The sequence below is a fragment of the Phyllobates terribilis genome, unplaced genomic scaffold (assembly GCF_046119375.1).
Source record: "Phyllobates terribilis strain yellow unplaced genomic scaffold, ASM4611937v1 Scaffold_2__4_contigs__length_985480577, whole genome shotgun sequence".
Taxonomy (NCBI): Eukaryota; Metazoa; Chordata; class Amphibia; order Anura; family Dendrobatidae; genus Phyllobates; species Phyllobates terribilis.
In genome coordinates, this window is record NW_027362762.1 from 449630772 (window position 1) to 449652502 (window position 21731).

General features: G+C 43.4%; 1 protein-coding gene across 1 annotated transcript in view; it reads right to left on the reverse strand.

The window, feature by feature from the left end:
* Nucleotides 1-21350, reverse strand: part of INTS2 (integrator complex subunit 2) — an 84422-nt gene extending 63072 nt beyond the window's left edge. The window contains exons 1-13 of the mRNA XM_073665495.1: nt 21188-21350; nt 18325-18628; nt 15760-15898; nt 15424-15526; nt 15212-15325; nt 9577-9707; nt 9305-9478; nt 8957-9177; nt 4321-4446; nt 3101-3172; nt 2879-2993; nt 2101-2169; nt 1843-1977 (exon numbers count right to left, since the gene is read on the reverse strand). Coding sequence (XP_073521596.1) covers nt 1843-1977; nt 2101-2169; nt 2879-2993; nt 3101-3172; nt 4321-4446; nt 8957-9177; nt 9305-9478; nt 9577-9707; nt 15212-15325; nt 15424-15526; nt 15760-15898; nt 18325-18617 — 1692 coding nt within the window. The 5' untranslated portion in view covers nt 18618-18628; nt 21188-21350. The remainder of the gene's footprint in view (nt 1-1842; nt 1978-2100; nt 2170-2878; nt 2994-3100; nt 3173-4320; nt 4447-8956; nt 9178-9304; nt 9479-9576; nt 9708-15211; nt 15326-15423; nt 15527-15759; nt 15899-18324; nt 18629-21187) is intronic.
* Between the last annotated feature and the right edge of the window lie 381 nt (nt 21351-21731).

Consider the following 21731-nt stretch of genomic DNA (forward strand, 5'->3'; position numbering starts at 1 on the left):
TGGGAAGAGCGGAGGCAAAGCGCCAGATTTGGCGCATCTTTTGGATGCGTCATTTCTGGGACTGCTGAGGGGCGATAATAGCCGCGGAGGGGGCTAGTATCCATGGCCCCTTCCCTGGCTATTAATTTCAGCCCGCAGTTGTCTAGTTTAGCCTTTGCTAATTTGATTTTATAGGGGGACCCAACAACATTTTTTTTTCTGGGGTCCCCCTGTAATCTAGCCAGTAAAGGCTAAACAAACAGCTGTGGGCTGATATTAATAGCCAGGGAATACTGTTGGCTAATGGCCCCTTCCCTTGCTACTAATATCAGCCCCCAGTGGTCAGCTTTCCCTCTGCTGGTTATAAAAATGACGCGGGAGCCCACGTCATTTTTTATTTTTTTTTTTAATTTTAGGCTCTGTGCCCACAATCCAGACGTAGCAGCGCTTTGGATGCATATTTTTTGCTGCGTCCAAAACGTTGCATTCTATTGAACGCAGGTAAACCCACATGTGTTCACTGAACCATGTGGATTTACCGCATTCTATACATTCTAGTGGTCAAATTTCTGTTGTGAGACTAGCGACTCCACAAGAGAATTTGACATGCTGCGGTCCTGAAAGACGCGCTGCATGTCAGTGTCCATGGGTGATCCGCAGCATCTGATGCACGCATAGTGGACATGGGATTTCTAGAGATCCCATCCACTATACCGTAACATCTGGACACTGCGGGTTTGACGCTGTATAAACACGCAGCGTCAAACCTGCAGCGGCTCCTAACCGTGGCCACGTACCTAAACTCACCTGCAGCATGTCCATTTCTGTAGCGCTAGTCTCCGCTGCAGATTTTGACCGATTGAAGTGTCATTATATGCGGTGGATTCACATGTACCGAAAACAGAAGTGCGGCATTAGAACACCACATTTTGGACGCAACAAAAATGCGCTGCATCCAAAGAGCTGCTGAGTGCTGATCGGGGGGACATAGTGGCTAACGAATCAGGTGTGAGATGTTATTTGATGGCCAAGGACCATGTTTGTAAATGGCACATTCCCAGGCTAAAAATACCAGCTCACGGCAGTCGCATAAATTACATGAACAGAAATGTTAATGAAGATTGGGTGAATGGGACTAGCTGACACCCAGCTCTTTTATTTGGTGATGACAAGGTGTCAGACTGTTTCATGACCAAAACTAATTAAATTAAAGAGTTAAATAAACACACAGACAGAGAAAACACTTTATTTGAAATACAACAGACACATTCTTTAATCATTCAAATTAACCAATATACTCACCCAGTTCTGACAGTAATCCAAGAGTTTAAGCAATGTCCCATCAAATAACTTTATTTAGCTCAAAAAAGCATTCATTGATGTACAAAAATGCTTCAAAACCGCATCAAAAACCGCGTCAAAAACGCCCAGGGTTTTTCCTGCCAAGGAGATGCAGAAACGCTCAGGAAATTTCTGCTTCAAATCCTGATCGTGCGCACATACCCTTATTAAAATAACTTCTGAATTATTTTCACATAATCACTGGGAAAGAATGTATTAATGTACTTGTCAAACGTAAGCTAAGATCTCACATAAACTACTCAGCAGTCACCATCAGGTTGTGCATTCCTGCATGAAGGGGGGTCTGAACAAGCTTCTTAATGTCATTAGCAGACTGTAAAAAAAAGCCTCATAAGGGCTGTCATCAGGGTCTTTTCACTGAATCAGCAGAAAAATTATCCAAAGGCAGGGAATGATATAATGTAATAAATAAAACTAACATCTGTTTAATTTCCTACAGATCATACACCGCAGCACGCCGCTGGTCTTAGTTTACTTATCAGTTTACTAGAAACATCTTACCTTTATTGACACCTTGTGCTTGGTGAAAGCCCGGCTTCTCAGCAGCTGATATATACAGTGGATAGGTAGAAAACCAGTAATGTTAGCACTCAGATTGCTTGTGACGGGAACCCGAACTGCATGGGCTGTGACCACCTGAACACAAGACAGCAAGTAAGAGAAGGAAGCCAAGAAACAGAGGAAGGTGTCAAGTGATATTTTAGGGGATAGGAGAGGCAATTTTAATTCCTTGGTATAGGGGTAGTGACAATATTTCACCTGCTCTGTAAAGATCTCCTGAGTGAAAATTGTCTTCATTCTGCTAAGAGAACTTGGTTTGATGACAATCTAGAAAAGAATAAAATGAGCTAGTTATACTTTCCACACGCCTGTCCGAATAACCACTAGTAGTTTAAACTACTAGTGGGTATTTAAACTAGTAGTGTTTAAATACCAATATAAAAAATTAGACATATTAACGAATTTTACAAAGTTTGACAAAAAGATATCCAAAACAGTCATTGACTCCTTTTTCCTGTTGAAAAGCAAGTCAGAATATGATACATTGGGAGACCTCCTCTGCCTCTGTATCACTGCAGAACTAGACCAGTTAGCTAATTGGGAGTATGATAAGGTCAACATGGTTAATTGGTGTGGGGGGAATGTTCATTAAGCAAACATCAACAGACTGCATTTCTTTGCCCTAAAGAAATGGATTGATGAAGTATATACTGCTATAACTTCCCACCACATGTAAAGTCTTATGTTCTGAGATTCAGACCTCTAGACCTTTTTCCTTCATAGGCTGCAGTTACAATGAAGTAGAACACAACCAAGATATATCACAGCCTTAGGCCATAGAAGAAGAGGTCCAGGACATTGCTTCGACGATTATATCTCACGGACATATTTTTGGGGATTATTCCACAGAAGTGTTTTATGAAAATATAAGCATATTGTCCTCTATGTATCTACTCCACACAGTCTAAGAGTAAAAAAGTAGGTAATAATGCAGCACCCTCCCTACATTGTGTAGATATTGCAATTTTCTATGTACCTTCATTCCCAAAGTGGAACAGACCAAATCGATGATGGCGCTCAGCTGATTGCTATGGAAATACATGGCAACTAATAGCAGCATTTCTCCAAATGAGGCAGACACTCCAGCTGTGCTATAAACGACAAGTTAGCAATAGTTTATGATCACTTATTACTGTCACGATTAATCATTTTACCTACATTACATTTTCAGACAACTTTTTTCCCCACAAATACCAACCTTTCAAAGTAAGCTTCTTCTTTTATCATCCAGCTAAGCCACATCAACATCAATTGTTCCTGTTCTGGGGTACTGAAACAAATCAGATTAATTACTTCCTAAAAATAATGCAATACTGGAATATGCCCTGCCACAATTGTTACATTAAATGGGTTTTCTTGCAGGACCATGCATGATGCGACACACTGCATTTTGGAGTTGGTCTGCATCCGAGAACGTTTTCTTCATATTCATATCCCTTTTTTAGTGGCTTACTGTCGTTCATCTTGAACTGTTGTCAGCTCCTTTTTTGTCTATAACATTTAGAAATACTTCATGTCCTGCAGAAATATATATGGACAGCTACTTAGGTGGAAGTACTGATGATAATATATTACACAGCTCCATATGAGAGAATCGAGCGGTGTCGCCCTCTCTATTCATTAGTGCTGGATGTGCACTTTTGTAGGTTTGTCCTCAATCCATTTTTTAATAAAAAGTGACAGAGAAAGTTATGAAGAAAATATATATATTGACACACAACAGCAATGTTACATCTAATGCCAAATGACAACAATGATATCAGCTAACAGCTAAAGAACCATAGTGCTTTGTTTTGGGGTTTTGCATTGCTTCTTTTTATGCAGTTAAGTTGTGGAACTGATTTTTCCTCACTTATAAATGCTGCAGTAAAAAAATCTGGAATTGTGGTACCTCCACAACTGTAATGACATGTGGGAAGAAGTATGACAATATAAAACAACAAAAATAAAGTGGACTTGCTGTTTCCCTCTTCATTACACAGTAAAGTAATAAAACTCACAAGCACCCAAAAAAAAGGAGTAATAAAAAAAAAAATAAAAAAAAACCTACAAATTCACTCACAAAACAGGCCATCATATTGCCAACGTACATAAAAAAAATATTACTTTTTAATCTTTTTTTCTCTATAAAACAGGTTATGTTCAGCAAAAAGTACTGAGATAATTTTAATCCAATTTAAAAAAAATGGTTTTGAAGTAATATACTAAGTAAAACATTATTGAAAAAATATTATAATTTGGATAAAACAGTCACTCAAGACACTATTCTTGCAAGCAGTAAAATCAACCTGGAGCACACAGCATAATGCAAGGCAAAATTAACTATACCACACCTTCAAATACCTCAGCATGCATTAGCAGGAAGACTTTAAATTGCAAAATAAAAGTTCATACTACGATCAGCAATGCACAACTCACCTTACTAGTGTAGAGAACGCCAGCAGCATACAGAAGGAAAGTGAGACAAAGCGCACTCCACCAGGAGTCGCAGGTGGACGGCTGGTCATGAGCTGAAGTACCTGCTCGGCTTCTTCATCCGTTGGCCTGAAATAAAAAAAAAATAGAATTAGACTTACCGGTAATTCGGTTTCTAATAACCCTCCATGACAGCACCAAAGAAGGAGGATGTCACCCCACCCTAATAGGTACAGGACGCACAAAGAGGTCAAATAGCCCCTCCCTCCAGTGTTTTTATAAAGGACCACAGAAGTATGAATGCTTCAAATTATATTTATTCTTATTCAAATTAAATGATTGGCTAACCAAACCTGGGAGGGAATTACCAGTGCTGTCGTGGAGGGTTATTAGAAACCGAATTACCGGTAAGTCTAATTCTATTTTCTCCAATAACCCCCTACGACGGCAACAGAGGAGGAGTACCAAAAACTCATGCTCAGGGAGGGACAATGGCCTGAAGCATTTTCAGCCCAAAGGCCAAGTCCTTAATGGACATTAAATTAAGTTTGTAATGTTTGGTGAAGGTATGGACAGAGGACCATGTAGCTGCTCTCCATATCTGCTCGAGGGAAGCGTTAGCCTTCTCTGCCCAGGAGACGGACATGGCTCTAGTAGAGTGTGCTTTTAGCTTTTCTGGTGGTGAGAGATCCTGGATCTGATATGACTCCACAATTGCCTTCTTGATCCAAGTAGCGATGGTAACTTTTGAGACTTTTTCTGTTTTGACCAGATGGCTGAATGAAGAGGTTCTGATCCTTCCTCCGGGCCTCTGTCTTTTGGAGGTAGTGAAGAACAACCCGTCTTGCGTCCAAAGAATGGAATTCTTCTTTTTTTCTTTGACTTCTGACAGAAGGAGGGCAGAATTATCTCCTGTGATCTATGAAAGTCTGAGGCCACTTTTGGTAAGTAAGATGGGTCCAGCTGTAGAATAATCCTATCATCCAGGATTCTCAAATACGGGTCATTCACTGAGAAGGCCTGGATTTCTCCCACTCTCCTGGCAGTGGTAATTGCTACTAGAAAAGTTGGTTTTCCAGGCTAACTTATCCAGCTCTATTGAGGCCAAAGTTTCAAACAGTGGTAGTGTCAGACCTTTAAGGACGATATTAAGATCCCAGGAGGGAACGTGGTTGATTATTCTGGGACGCAGACGAGTAGCTGCTATCATGAACCTTTTTACCCATCGATGTTCGGCTAAGCTTTGGTCGAAATAGGCACTCAGCGCTGCGATCTGTATCTTGAGGGTGCTGGGCCTAAGGCCTTTTTCCAGCTCCTTCTGTAGAAAATCCAAGATCTGGGTCATGTCAGGATGCCGAAGATCTGGCATATTTGGTTTATACCATATTAGGAAGGTCTTCCATATCGTGCTGTATATGGAGATTGTTATTTGTTTCCTACTTCTTCGTAGAGTATGAATTACTCGGTCTGAGAGTCCTTTGGCTTTTAGGATTGTGAACTTAGAAGCCAGGCCGCTAGATGAAGGTTCTCTGGATCTGGATGGAGTATTGGACCCTGATGGAGAAGGTTTTTGATTGCTGGCAGAATGAAGGGGCCTTCTATGCTTACACTGTTTAGTGCACAGAACCAGCTCCTTTTGGGCCAAAGTGGGGCTATCAAGATTACCTTGACTTCCTCGGTCCATACTTTCTGTAAGGTCCTGGGTAGCAATGGAATTGGAGGAAAAGCGTAAGCTAGATGGAAACGCCAAGGGTGAGCGAATGCATCTATCCCCAGGCATACGTCGCCCGGATGTAGGGAGAAGTATTTTTCTGCCTTGGTGTTTTGGCGTCTTGCAAAGAGGTCTACCTCCGGATGACCCCATTGTCTGGTCAGCATGTGGAAAATGTCTGAGTCCAGTTCCCATTCTCCAGGATGGATATTCCTTCTGTTCAGAAAATCGGCCTGGATGTTGTTTGAGCCTTTTATGTGCAGACCTGATAAGGAACGAAGATGTCTTTCCGCCCAGAAGAATATTCTTTCCGAGATACTTTTTAGATTCTTGTACCCTGTACTCCCTTGATGGGACAGGTGAGCTACGGTAGTCATGTTGTCTGAATAGACTTTTACGTGTTTGCCCACAATGATTGGAGCCTTTAATTCGCGGAAGTTGGAGGATCTCCTGCTAATCTCTTCTGTCCAGACCCCCTGGAAGGGGGTTTGGGCGACGACGGCTCCCCATCTCGTCTTGCTGGCGTCTACCTTGACTGTTATCAGAGGGGACAGACCATGGAACCCCTGTTCTTAGGTTTCTTGGGCTGAGCCACCATGACAGGGATGTTTTCACATAATGAGGGATCGGGATCTTCTTGTTGAGGGAGTCTGGGGATCCGTCCCACTGTGCGAGAATATGGGTTTGCAATACCCTGGTGTGAGCTTGAGCCCAGGCTACTGATTGGATGCAGGCTGTCATGGAGCCGAGGGCTGACATGGCAAATCTTAGGGACACCCTGTTCAGGGTCTTCAGCTTCGATATCTTGGCTCTCAAAAGTATCTGCTTGTCCTTTGGTAAGAAGGGGGTTGGTCTGGCGATGTCTAATAGAACACCCAGGAACGTTTTTTCTGTGGCAGGCACCAGGTCTGATTTTTGAGGATTTATCAACCACCCTAGGGTGGTCAGGATTTGGATTGTTCTTTGCAGATCTTCCTGAAGTGATGCCACCGAGGGACTTACTAGCAATAAGTCGTTGAGGTAGGGAATGATGCAGATTTTCTCCGTTCTTATAGAAGCCACTACCTCTGACATAATTTTGGTAAATATTCTTGGTGCTGAGAATATTCCGAACGATAATACGTTGAATTGAAAATGTAACGTTTGATCCTCTTGAACCACCGCAAACCTTAGAATGAGGGACGGCTGCTCTTCCCTAATAATTTTCTCCGTGCATTTCAGGCATAAATATTTTTTGTTTGAAGAAGATAGTTTTTTTGAACATATAGCACACTTCCGGCTAGATTTATTTCCTGGTGCAGGATCTTTGTCCCCCTAAAAAAGAGGGAGAAGGGTAATGTATCAATTCTAACCTGCACCTAGGAAAGGACCCCCAGTGCCAGACTTACTGGGACTGGAATTGCGCTGGGCTCCGCAGACATGGAGAAGATAGATTCCTGACCATCCAGTGTATAAAAATACAAAAACGGATTAGGTCCTACCTTCGATGTCTTCCGTCCAGGGCTCTTATATAGGCGACTGGACTCAGCGCTCTCCCTCTTTCCCTGGGGAGGGGGGTGGGAAGGCTCCTCCCCCTTGGTCCAATTGGTGAAGCAGGAACACTTGCGATCAACTGCGGGATTATTTGATTATTTATTTATATAGTTATTTATTTTTTTGTGCAGAGGATGTCCCTAAACGGACTGGAAGTGACCTAAGGGACCCTGTTTCGGCGTCCCACATCACTTTCCGTCCGTTTTCAGGTTACTGTGTTCCAGGGTGGAACGCACACCGGAAGTGACGTCATCAGCGGTCCGCGTCACTTCCGGGATCCAGTGCGCGTCTCTCCACTATGGAGACCGCCGGAGGCTGCCTTGAGAGGGGGGAGGAGCTGGGCTAGAGAGCTCGAGGAGGCCTCCAGCCCGACACCCACCGGACCTTACCCGCAGGCGCGGACTCTGTGGGGATGGGGGTCCTGAGTCCCGGAGGAGACGGGAGCAGCATAAGGGGAGGAGGAGGAGGAAAACTACCCGGCTTAAAGGTATGCTGGGTGTCTGCCGCCGGCACAGAGCACCCTGGGTGACCTCTTCATCCCAATAGGGACAGGAAAAAACACTGGAGGGAGGATGAGGGAGGGGCTATTTGACCTCTTTGTGTTTCCTGTCCCTATGAGGGTGGGATGACATCCTCCTCCTTTGGTGCTGTCGTGGGGGGTTATGGGAGAAAATACCAACACGGTAGGGTTGAGGAGCTTTCAAGCATTTTTCCCACCATCATGTTCTTCTTTAGGTAGGTTTCACATGCCCATGAATGAAACACGAACCGTACTCACATTGTAATACCCGGCGTGACTGCCGGATTTCTTCACCTTAACTAATAAACACATATGAGGCAGTTCACTCAGGTTAGAAGACTTGGCAGTCGGGCCGGGTATTGTTATGAGAGCACAGGACGTGTTTCAGACATGTGAAACTGGCCTTACAGAGACATTACATATAAGATGACTAACTATCCAATCAGTTTAATTTTGGATGGATCCAATGTTCCCCCAATTTTGTATCTCTCTCCCGTTTTCATCTTTTGAGCTATAATCTTTAATAAACATGCAAATATTAAGAAAAAAGAAGTGAATGAGAATTATCAGTTGATTACTAAAATGTCTCCCTAGCTAGAATAGAGTCACTTTACTTACAGGTTTAAACATATATGATACTTCTCATATATGGTACTTGCATGCATTTCTTAGATGTTACACACAACGGGGTTATCTGTTATATCCATGTGGTTAAGAAACACTAGTTGGCATAGTTGACCTCCTCTGCATCAACATGTTAGGATTATAGTGTGAACTTAATTGACCTGTGCCTTTAATATCCTCAACTACTATGAAACGATTAATCCCAGTCCTGTGCTACAGTGTTAAAAAAAAAAAAAAAGAAGGGTATTTACTTAAGACCGGCAATTCCCATCAAGGCACAATACAGGCGAAGCAGGGCACTGGCTTTGACTACATGTTCCTCTTTGAGTCCACAGTAGACAGGTCCTCCAAGCTCAATATCTCCGCACTTTGATATCTGTGGTTTTTTCTCTGTTGGAAGAATACTCATTAACTCAGAGAGGAGCTGCCGCCTCATTTGCCACAGAACCGAGCTGCTGTTTTCTCGTCTTCTCTAAAATAGAAAAAGAGGAATTTCCATTGTCAGTACACATTGTAACAGTAATAGATCAACCATGTAATAACTGGAAATTACTATTTAATATCTAGAAAAAAGACAATATATAATAGGGAGATCTTACCAGTTGACCATTACGAATAAAGGTGCCAAACCAGGTCCTAACTTTTGCATTGGTCCCAAGGAGTAGCCCGCTTACAAAGCACACCATGTTGCTCACACCATCATCACCAGCCTCATTTTTGGTATGGTCCAATGTCAATGCTACACCAAGCCCTGGAAGGTGACATTCCTCTACCTGACAAGTAAAGCACAAAACAAAAAGGTCCGCGACAGTCTAGTAAACATGATAACTGTTGGTATAAAAGAATTGGTGAAATAAGCAAAGCTACTTACCACCATGCCTCGAACTTTCAGGGCTTGTGATGGATTCATCTTGCACAGTTGTCGAAGAGCTTCAGTTCTGCGCCTCCCTCCAGTACTTTCTTCATCTTGACGTTCTCCATTTTTTATCAAGCTCCTACAAACTACACAAAATATAATGAGTATTTGATGGTTTTTAGATTCATGTATAAAACAGGCAGATTTTTATATTTTAGTACTTTAACTGTGTTTGCTCATGCTGGTGCATTTGCTGTGATATCAATATTAATAACAATTAGATAAATGAAGTTAACAAAAACATTTACAGAAGGCAATATACAATTTTAAAGCATTTTAGTATAGCTCCACTGCATTCGGGGTGGGGGAGAGAGGAGACTCTTCAAATCATAATAAGTCTTGATTACACAATAGATCCTTCTATTTGGAGTATAAAATTTCTATCCCCTTAGTGACGGATAGAATTAGGTCCTTAATGACCAGGCCAAATTTTACAATTCTGACCAGTGTCACTTTATGAGGTAATTACTCTGGAACGCTCCAAAGGATCCCACGGATTCGGAGATTGTTTTTTCGTGGCATATTGTACTTCATCACAGTGGTAAAATTTCTTCGATATGACTGGAGTATATTTGTGAAAAAAAAAAACAGATTTAGCAAAACTTTTGCAATTTTCAAACTTTGAATTCTTATTCCCTTAAATCAGAGAGATATGTCACACAAAATAGTTCATAAATAACATTTCCCACATGCCTACTTTACATCAGCACAATTTTTGCAACACTTTTTTTGTTAGGAAGTTATAAGGGTTAAAAGTTGACCAGCGATTTCTCATTTTTCCAACATTTACAAAATTATTATTTTTTTTTTTTTTTTAGGGACCACATCACATTTGAAGCGACTTTGAGGGGCCTTTATCACAGAAAATATCCAAAAGTGACACCATTCTAAAAGCTGCACACCTCAAGCTCTTTAACCCCTTTCCGACGTGGTCAGTAATAGTACGAAACACGCCGGAAAGGCCGGTTCAGTGAGGGCTCCGGTGCTGAGCCCGCACTGAACCGAGCACATGTCAGCTGATTATTACAGCTAACATGTGCCCGCAACAGCAGCGGGTGGAATCGCGATCCACCCGCGGCTGTTAACTAGTTAAATGCCACTGTCAATCTCAGACCCCAGTGGTTGAAATGTAAAGACTGCTATGAGCGCCACCTAGTGGTCGGCACTCATAGCACAGGAGCATTTCTGCTCATCACCTCTATGTAGCAGAGGCGATCGGACAGTTGCTGCTTCTAGTCTCCTATGGAGACTATAGAAGCAAGCAAAAAGGGTAAAAAAAAATGTTTTAAGAAATATTTAAAAAAAATATATAAAATAAGTTTAAAATCACCCCCTTTTGTCCAATTCAAAATAAAATAAACCCCACATACACATATTTGGTATCGCCAAGTTCAGAATCGCCCGATCTATCAATATAAAATAATTAATCCGATCGGTAAACGGCATAACGAGAAAAAAAATTCCAAACGCCAGAATTACATCTTTTTTGGTCGCTGCAAAATTGCAATAACGAGCGATCAAAACATCGGATCTACCCCAAAATGGTATCAATAAAAACGACAGCCCGGCGCGCAAAAAATAAGCCCTCATCCAACCCCAAATCCCGAAAAATGTCGACGCTGTGGGTCTCGGAAAATGGCACCATTTATTATTTTTTAGCAAATTTTGGAATTTTTTTTCACCACTTAAACAAAAAAAGAACCTATACATGTTTGGTGTCTACGAACTCTTAATGACCTGAAGAATAATAATGGCAGGTCAGTTTTAGCATTCAGTGAACGTGGAAAGAAAAAAAAACCAACAACTGTGGAATTGCATTTTTTTTGCAATTTCACCTTACTTGGAATTTTTTCCCCATTTTCCAGTACACAATATGGTAAAACTAGTAATGGCGTTTAAAGGTACAACTCGTCCCGCAAAAAATAATCCCTCACACGGCCATATTGACAAAAAATAAAGACGCTATGGCTCTGGAAACAAGGGGAGCAAAAAACGAAAATGCAAAAACGGAAAATGCTCTGGTCATGAAGGGGTTAAAACCACATTCAAAAGGTTTATTAACCCTTCAGGTACTTCACAGGAACTGAAGTAACATGGAAGGAAAAAAATGAACATTCAACTTTTTTCACACAAATTTTACTTCAAACACCAATTTTTTTTTTCATTTTCACAAGGGTAACCAGAGAAAGTGGACCACAACATTTGTTGAGGAAGTTCTCCTGAGCATGCAGATATCCCATATGTGAGGGAAAACCACTGTTTGGGCGGACGGCAGGGCTCGGAAGGAAAGGAGCGCCATTTGACTTTTTGAAAGCAAAATTGGCTGGAATCTAGAGCGGACGCCATGTCACATTTGGAGAGCCCCTGATGTGCCTAAACAGTGGAAACTCCCCACAAGTGACTCCATTTTGGAAACTAAACTCCTCAAGGATTTTATCAAGGGGTATAGTGAGCATTTTGAACCCAGAAGTATGACACAGAATTTCATAACATTAAGTCATCATATTGAATATGTTGTCATTAGGGTTGAGCGCAAGTGCTCACTACTTGAGTTTGCATCGGGTACTCGGGAATGCATTGAGTATCACGGGTGCTAGAGTGACATGCTTGCGTGTTTCACGGCTGTTAGACACCAAAAAAAACATGCGGGCATTGCCCGTGTATGGCAGGCAATCCCCATGTGTTTTTATTTGCACTGCACTACACAGCTGTGAAACACGTGGGGAGGACTCGAGCATGTCATTACAGCAACCGTGATACTCGGTGCATACCCGAGTACCCGATGCAAACTCAAGTAGCGAGCACTTGCGCTCAACACTAGTGGCCATATCGTCATCATTTTTTTTCTTTACTTTTGAAAAAATCCCAACTCTAACCCTAACCCAAAGCCTAACCCTAACAAAACCGTAACCCAAATCCTAACCCTCACACAACCCTAATCCTAACCCTAATGGCAAGGAGTGGAAAAATATATTTAGATTTTTTATTTTAGAATTTTTATCTAACTAAGGGGGTGACAAAGGGGGATTTGATTTACTATTTTTTTGCTTTTGATCACTGTGATAAGGTTTATCACAGTGATCAAAAGGAACAAATAGGAAAAATTCCCTATTGTTGCTGGGTATCAGCCGGCAGAACTCGGCGGGTGCACTGCGCATGCGCCCGCCATTTTTTTCTCCAGGAAGATGACGGAGGGCCGAAGGACAGATCAGAAGGTCTGGGGGACGGTGGAGGTACCAGATGTGCTCAGGGGGGCATCATTTCTCTCTCCTCTGACATGTATAACCAGCCCTGATCATGTTCTCCAGGGTCTCAGCTACCCGGAGACTTTCCGACTCTGGGGGGGGGCTACAGCCTTATTCCCGATCGCCGTTTTAAAACGGCAATGAGGGAAATAAGGCTCCTTAACCACCGTTTTAATGCGCATCGGCGGTCGTTAAAGGGCTATGCAAACCTATGTTTGTACGTAGACCTCTATTTACAAGTAAAAATTGCAGTTTCCATATTGGCCACTACTTGCATAAGACTCACTTTTACCACTGCAACCAATATAGTGAATCCAAGGAAAAGCATTGTTTGCCACATAAAAGAAATGTGACACCAGAAAGTGTTCTATGGTTTAAACCAAGTTTTTATGTAAAGCACTCTGAACAATTTTAAGTGTTTATTTTTTTTACATTTTCCAAATCATTTAAAGAAATTAAATACTAATATCTCTAAGTTTTCACTGAGACCACCAAGAATCACACTAGGCCAACTCCTCATATGACTGTTGCAAAGTGATCTCAACAGAACATCATTATTCTCACAGGCAGAATTACAATGAAAGGTTTCAATAAAATAGAAAAATAAGGCTCCACCATTCACAATATATGCAACTAACCTCCTTGTCCCTGTACAATAACCGCTGCACAGATCAGTGTGTCTAGAAAACGCTTTTCATAGAAATAAATGAACATCTGCAGACCACTGGTTCCTATGGCCATGTGGCGAATGTAAGGTTAGAATCACACAAGCAGCTTTTTTTTAGCCAAAAGCAGCTATGAGCTATGGACCCGGAATAAAGGAAAGTAGAAGTCTTTTGTTATTATTTCCCATTGCTTCTAAAACCACACCTTACTCACAAAGCAGAGAATGCATATCCTGTATTAAAATGGATGGATACCCTTCCTATCATAGTGTGTACAACAATGGAATCCAAAAAAAAAGATGATTAAGACTGACAATCTGGTTTTAATTAGTAAAAATATAGGTGCTAAAATAGCTTCTTAGTGGTAATGTGTTATTTTTCCTTCGCTACCAGAAGCAGACAGAGTATGACAATCCCATAACAAAAAACAACAGTATCATGAGAGGAAGACTACCAATAATCTACATATAATTATAGCATATGGTAGACACTTAAAGGGGTATTCTCAAGTTTGCAAGTTATCCCCTATCCATTGGATCCGACCGCTGGGACAGCCACCAATCCCGTTCCTGGAGGTCGAACATATACACTGCAGCTCCATTCATTTTTTATGGGAATGCCGAAGACCAGCCCACAGCGGTGCTCAGCTATATCTAGCAGTCCCATTAAAAATGAATAGAGCGGCACTGCGCATGATCTGACTGCCATGGATAAGGGATAACGTACAAACTTGAGAATACCCATTAAATGTGGCCATACACTGTTGGCTGAGCAGCTAGCTAACTCTTCAAATTCCCCCAAAAGTAAGAATGCTCTGAGTTCACATTTTTTCAATGACCACAAGAGTATATAAAAAAAGAAAACGTCAAGATACCTGTCAGCAGCTAATTTCCTTTGCCATCTATTCACAGGATAGAAGATAAATTAAATGATTGCCGTGAGGCCAGCCTCTCGGAGCCCCCATAGAATCCTTTGAACGATGGCCCAAGATCCCCTGTTTGAACAGAGCATGTGCAATGACTTCTCCATTAACTCCTACAGATAGTTAATGAAGCAGTGGTTGCACATGGACAGCAACACATTCGCACAAGTGACATTGGGACCCCTGTTCTAGCTATTGATGGGTTCCCAGAGGCTGGACCCTCAGCAATCAAGTGAGAGAAGAAACTCCATTTTGTGTCTGTGGTATCCATCTTACTTTATAACTCCTGTGTTATGGTGATCAAATAACACTGCTGGGCGAAGAAGTTTTACATTTCTATTCACGCTCCTAAAGTTCTTATTGGCTACATATTTCAGAAGAAACTTTCTTTGGTCTGTAACACTACTTAAGGGCCTACAAGTGCAGCAGAAATCCTATTTAGTACACCATACAAGGCTGTGCTGAATTAATTTCCCGAGATCTCAAAACATACTTTATTATTTAGAGTTCAAAAGGCACAGAAGAGTGAATTTCACTCCCGATTATATATTTACCATCTATCCTGCGGTTAGGTGGTATATGTTGTTTATTGGACATGAGAGGGAAATACAAAAAGATACATGTACCCTTAATATGCAACAACGCTTCCCCAGCACTGAACATGTGCAGCACATTACTGGAAATTTTATAGGAAGATAAAGACAGAATGGTTTACATCTGATCAATCCTATCAAACCAAAAGTCAGCAAAAAGCTCACCTTCATTAAAGCTGTCTGGAACATTGGCGACCAGCAAACAAAGGAACCAAGCTCCATTGCGAACATGAAGGAGAGCTTCAGCCATGTCTGTGATAGGTAGCAGTGTGTGCAGCTCTAAAGAAGAACAGCATAATGGTGAATTCACTTCAATAATACACAGGGATACTTGTACCGATTCTCAGAGTTTCAAGGATCAGCAAGACAAATTATACCAGCTTGTAAAATGCAGAGAACATCCGCCGCTTCCTCCATGTGCACAGGACTTTCAAAGAGCTCTGATGACTTCAGGAAATATTCACCATTAGAATCAGCCACCTATAAAAAGGAACAATAATCAGAATACACCCAACCTGCACAAGATGCATAACGTAGTTCACCATAAAAATGGATTGTCAATATGGCAATATTCATTGTCCCTAAGACTAAATAGAGCTAAAGAATGGGAGCACCCTGAACTCAGGCTAAAAATCAGTCATTTTATTTATCAGTTACTACAGTAGTGACATCTATACCCAGATACACTGTATATACCTATATATATTACATACCTTATTGATTATTGCCAGTAGCTCACTGAGCACTAGTCGTAATCGACGAGGAGAATCACTGTGCTCAAACTCCAATGTCAGGCCATGCTGAAGCTGCGACACCAGGATACTTTCTCCCGTACCTCCCCCAAGCTTATGTCTATGGAGAAGAATATACCAATCAAATAACTAAAAAGGAGGCCATAAACAAAAGTGAGAGGCAGACAACAAGACGTATTAACACTGCCCTAAACAAAATAAATCTTATGTGCACGGTATTATATTTGTCAAGTATATTCATAATAAAAGGGAGTCTACCAAAAGCTTTACTGCTATTATAATTACTATTATCACTATTATGCCACGTTCACACTATCAGTATGTGGTCAGTATTTTACCTCTGTATCTGTAAGCCAAAACCAAGAGTGGCACAATCAGAGGAAAAGTATAATAGAAACAAGTCACCACTTCTGTATTTATCACCCACTCCTGGTTTTGGCTTACAAATACTGATGTAAAATACTGACCAAATACTGACAGTGTGAACGTGGCCTTACTTACACAGCTAGGTACTTTAAAGGGGTCTTCAGAGATTATTATTATTATTCTGATATTGATGACCTATCCTTAGGATAAGTTTTCAATATCACATCAGTGCGGGTTCAACACCAGGCAACCGTACTGATTAACTATGTAACCCCCACGGAAACTGGATGGACTGATGTATGGAGTGCAGCAACACAGCTCTGCAGACTGTGAAGTGCCTGTTTTCAATTGTTGAAGCTCAGGTCCTATGGAAGGGAGTGGAAGCCAAGCTGCAATACCCAAGAACAGACCCGCATACAGCGCGCCCTGGGCGCCGCCGTCCCAGCGCCGCAAAAAGCGCGCCCTAGGCGCCGCCGTCCCAGCGCCGCATACAGCGCGCCCTAGGCGCCGCCGTCCCAGCGCCGCATACAGCGCGCCCTAGGCGCCGCCGTCCCAGCGCCGCATACAGCGCGCCCTAGGCGCCGCCGTCCCAGCGCCGCATACAGCGCGCCCTAGGCGCCGCCGTCCCAGCGCCGCATACAGCGCGCCCTAGGCGCCGCCGTCCCAGCGCCGCATACAGCGCGCCCTAGGCGCCGCCGTCCCAGCGCCGCATACAGCGCGCCCTAAGCGCCGCCGTCCCAGCGCCGCATACAGCGCGCCCTAAGCGCCGCCGTCCCAGCGCCGCATACAGCGCGCCCTAAGCGCCGCCGTCCCAGCGCCGCATACAGCGCGCCCTAAGCGCCGCCGTCCCAGCGCCGCATACAGCGCGCCCTAAGCGCCGCCGTCCCAGCGCCGCATACAGCGCGCCCTAAGCGCCGCCGTCCCAGCGCCGCATACAGCGCGCCCTAAGCGCCGCCGTCCCAGCGCCGCATACAGCGCGCCCTAAGCGCCGCCGTCCCAGCGCCGCATACAGCGCGCCCTAAGCGCCGCCGTCCCAGCGCCGCATACAGCGCGCCCTAAGCGCCGCCATCCAAGCGCCGCATACAGCGCGCCCTAGGCACCGCCGTCCCAGCGCCGCATACAGCACGCACTAAGCGCCGCCGTCCCAGCGCTGCATACAGCGCACTAAGTGGTGCTGTACCAGCTCCACATATTGTGTACATCCAACTGCCACAGGTGCTACACAGAGCTGATCAGTACGGGTTCCAGGTGATGGACCAACTCCGATCTGATACGGATGGCCTATGGTAACTATAGGGAAAATCCTCTTAACACATGTTCAAACATACCCATGTGGGTACAAATCAATTTAGAACATCAAGAGAAATTAATTTTGCTCCATTATGTATGTACCAGTGCGCAAGCATAGGTCACCCTAGGCTTTCATAGAGCGTGAAACCACCTTTACACCTCACTGTGTTCTATGGTGAAATCTCAGGTATGCTTATTGTGTTTCCAGCACAATTGTTCTCTCTCATCGGTCTCACTAACAAGAGCAGTAAGTCAATGAGCCTGAACCCTACAGCAGGGACAGTACAGCACATGTACCTGGCCGAGAGTACACGCCGCAAGCACTATAGTACAATACAACACAAAATGAGGTGTGACAACAGTGGCCCCTGGAGAGAGGAGCCAAGTCATAATTGGTCTATCCCCTTTCTGTTCAGTGACAAGAACCTACGAAAAACTCATTGTTCCAAAAGGATTGCATTGTTAGCAAACTAGGGGATGGGATTGGCCCAATGATCATAAAAAGGATAAAAAGGGTACAGAGGGAGAAACACACAAGATGATGAATAAATATACAGTATGCAGGGCTGTGGAGTCGGTGAGCCAAACCTCCGACTCCTCAATTTCCATTACTCCGACTCCCTCATACATGGCTCATGTTTAAGTGATAAATTTACTGTAGCACAGATTCATCTCAGCTAAAAGTCTAGACCCTTAGATCAGGAATAGGACATTTCATAACTTTCCCAAATGCTTATGAAATAATATTCCTCACAAACTGCATTGAACTATTGTACCCAATTTATTAAATATTTTAGGAGTTGGAGTCGGTCCATTTTATACCGACTCCACAGCCCTGACAGTATTTGTAGGTATACAAATATAACAAACCTTAGTTGTTGTTCTTTGTTGGCATCCTGCTCTAACGCATGGAAATCTACAGAGAGCAAGGCCACAATGGAATTAACCGCTTCTACTCCTGACAGCAGCCGAAGAAGCAACTTTTTGTCCTGAGCCCAGCTTTGGCTCTGGTCAGCAGGGGCACACAAGGCCATGCGAACCAGACATGGTAGCAGAAGTCTCAGTTCAGGATCACTCAGGGCAGCCAACCGTACTACATCCACTTTCTGCATTGCTTCAAATGCATAAGGGCTGACATACTGCAGGCATGGACTCTCACCCATTGTACTGGCTCCTGGAATTAAAAAAAAAAAAGTCATAGCTTTAGTAGGGTTTTGTGGCATCAAAAGTTTGCATACTGACAATACACACCACAAAGTAACAAAACAACACAGCACTGCTCCTTAGCTGGTCTCAGCTTACTGCCCAGCAGACATGCCATCTACCCACATGAGCGTTACAGGCAGCAACTTGCCTAATTGATTTGGTCAACCCAAGACTACTGCGGCTAATGATTTGATTAGTGGTTATATGGATAAATAGCATGTGACTGCTGCAGAGAAATAAACAGGGCAGAGAGTGTCGAGATTCATTAGGTTAGTCATGGTAGCTTTATTATTTTACGGCATTTAATGCCAATAGTCAAATTTTCTGAAGGATTTCTGCTAAGTGTGAATGTATCGTAATAGGTATGAGCAACAATATTCCTTGTTTGTTAGCTAGTCTTTAGCAACTCAAACATGTACAGATTTTGGAATACTTAAAGAGTTAAATGGCTCAGAATTATAATGCCAGAAATGGAATAGATTTACTCACATTACAAGAAGTGGATGATATGGCTCACTTGCGCACCGCTATACCTCCAGACGGCCCCGCTCACTTGCGCACCGCTATACCTCCAGACGGCCCCGCTCACTTGCGCACCGCTATACCTCCAGACGGCCCCGCTCACTTGCGCACCGCTATACCTCTAGAAGGCCCCGCTCACTTGCGCACCGCTATACCTCTAGAAGGCCCCGCTCACTTGCGCACCGCTATACCTCCAGAGCGCCCCATTCCCTTGCGCACAGCTATACCTCCAGAGCGCCCCATTCCCTTGCGCACAGCTATACCTCCAGAGCGCCCCATTCCCTTGCACACAGCTATACCTCTAGACCGCCCCATTCCCTTGCACACAGCTATACCTCTAGACCGCCCCATTCCCTTGCACACAGCTATACCTCTAGACCGCCCCATTCCCTTGCACACAGCTATACCTCTAGACCGCCCCATTCCCTTGCACACAGCTATACCTCCAGAGCGCCCCATTCCCTTGCACACAGCTATACCTCCAGAGCGCCCCACTCCCTTGCACACAGCTATACCTCCAGAGCGCCCCATTCCCTTGCACACAGCTATACCTCTAGACCGCCCCATTCCCTTGCACACAGCTATACCTCTAGACCGCCCCATTCCCTTGCACACAGCTATACCTCTAGACCGCCCCATTCCCTTGCACACAGCTATACCTCTAGACCGCCCCATTCCCTTGCACACAGCTATACCTCTAGACCGCCCCATTCCCTTCCACACAGCTATACCTCTAGACCGCCCCATTCCCTTGCACACAGCTATACCTCTAGACCACCCCGTTCACTTGCACGGTTAATTCAGTAAACAGGCAGACTGACGTTGCTGCCGGACACCTTTAGCAGTGGCTTATCAGGAATGTCTTCTTATAAAAGTATGTGCACACAACATCTTTTTCAGGCAGATTCTGAATGGAACCAGCCTAAAAAAAAGTGCTAAAAAAACACTACAAAGAACAATGTACAGGAATGTAAAAGTGATATGTCAAGAAAATCACATTTTATCTACTTCAGGCTTCAAAAGCGGTTAAAAGTAGCATGTTCATTCTTTGGGTGACTTCTGCTTGGAAGTTGTTCGCTATTTAAAGTTTATACAAGAGGAAAAAGACGCCTGCGGCAAAGACGTTTCGGGGAAAACCACTGCTGGCGTTTTTCTGAAACATCTTCACATCGGCAAACTCAACAAGCACAATGGCTTTTAAAAGACGCTGAGTCCACATACCCCAACTCTATTTTGTTCTTCCAAGCCATTTATGAATAAATGACAACTAGGTGTACCTATTCTCCTTGTACAAGCTTGGTGCCCCTACACAATATGACCCCCACAGTGCTGGTTAGATAATGTGTAGGGTTAATTTTATCCTAAATGCCAGAGAAACAAGAGTTCTAAAAAATGATATAATGCAGAATACAGATATTCTGGTGACAGACACATGAGCTCTGTATTAGTTCTGATCTGACAGCTAAACATACAGAAATCACCCCCTTTTGCCAATTAAAAAATATCAAAATAACCATACTTGGTATCTGCCCATCCGTAAAAGTCCAATCCCAGTAAAATATTATTTAACTTGTGCGTTTAACATTGAAAATAATTAAAAAAAAACTAAAGAAAACAATGAAGCAAATAAAGGTTTTTTTTTCTATTTTGTCACCACACCTTTTTCCCCCATTTTATGGTAAAATTAATGGCGTTATTCAAAACTACAGCCCATCCCACAATAATAAAAAAAAATCTCATACAGTAGAAAAAAAAAAAAAATTTTATAAAAATGTATGGCGCTTGGAAAAAATAGGGAAAACAAAAGAAATGCAAAATGGAAACGAATGGCCAGGCCTGGAGAGGTTAATGTTTGTTGATGTGGACTGTCAGCGCCACCAGTGACGGAGGATGAGTGACTACGTTTACAAACATCAGCGCCGCACACATTGTAATAAAGGGGGAACACACAACCGTCACTAAACACAAGGCACTCATCCCCGTCCCGCCATTAATAAGCAGCTACCTGATACGTCCGGTCCCCCCGGAGAGGAGACGTACACTCAGTGCACCACAGAGCTCGGGCTCAGTATGGTCAGTTGAATCACTGCGGTAACTTAGTGCCCGGAACCTAGGACCTAGGGTGAATGTGCGCCAAGGGACCGGAAGTAGGTAGCAATCGCAGCGGTGCACTTAGCCACGCCCCATCATTTTATACAGCCACTAAGAAGCCAGAATGACAATCAGCCAATAGCAGAAGGTTTCTTAAACGTCTTCGGCTCCTACGCTGTAAGAAAACCTGTGGTTGGCTGGCTGTACCGGTTATTGGTTGACGTATAGAAGATGCTTTCTCTTCCTCCAGAGACGTGAGGGCGCTCAGGGTATAGGATGTTGTCCTTGCTGACTGAGTTGCGCGCAGTTATGTGATGTGGTTGATCCTTTCAGGGCTCCCTCAGAGAATATCAGATCAATCCCCTTAGTGTGAGGCCACGGTCACACTATCCGTATTTGGTAAGTATTTTACCTCAGTATCTGTAAGCCAAAACAGGAGTGGAAAAATCAGAGGAAAA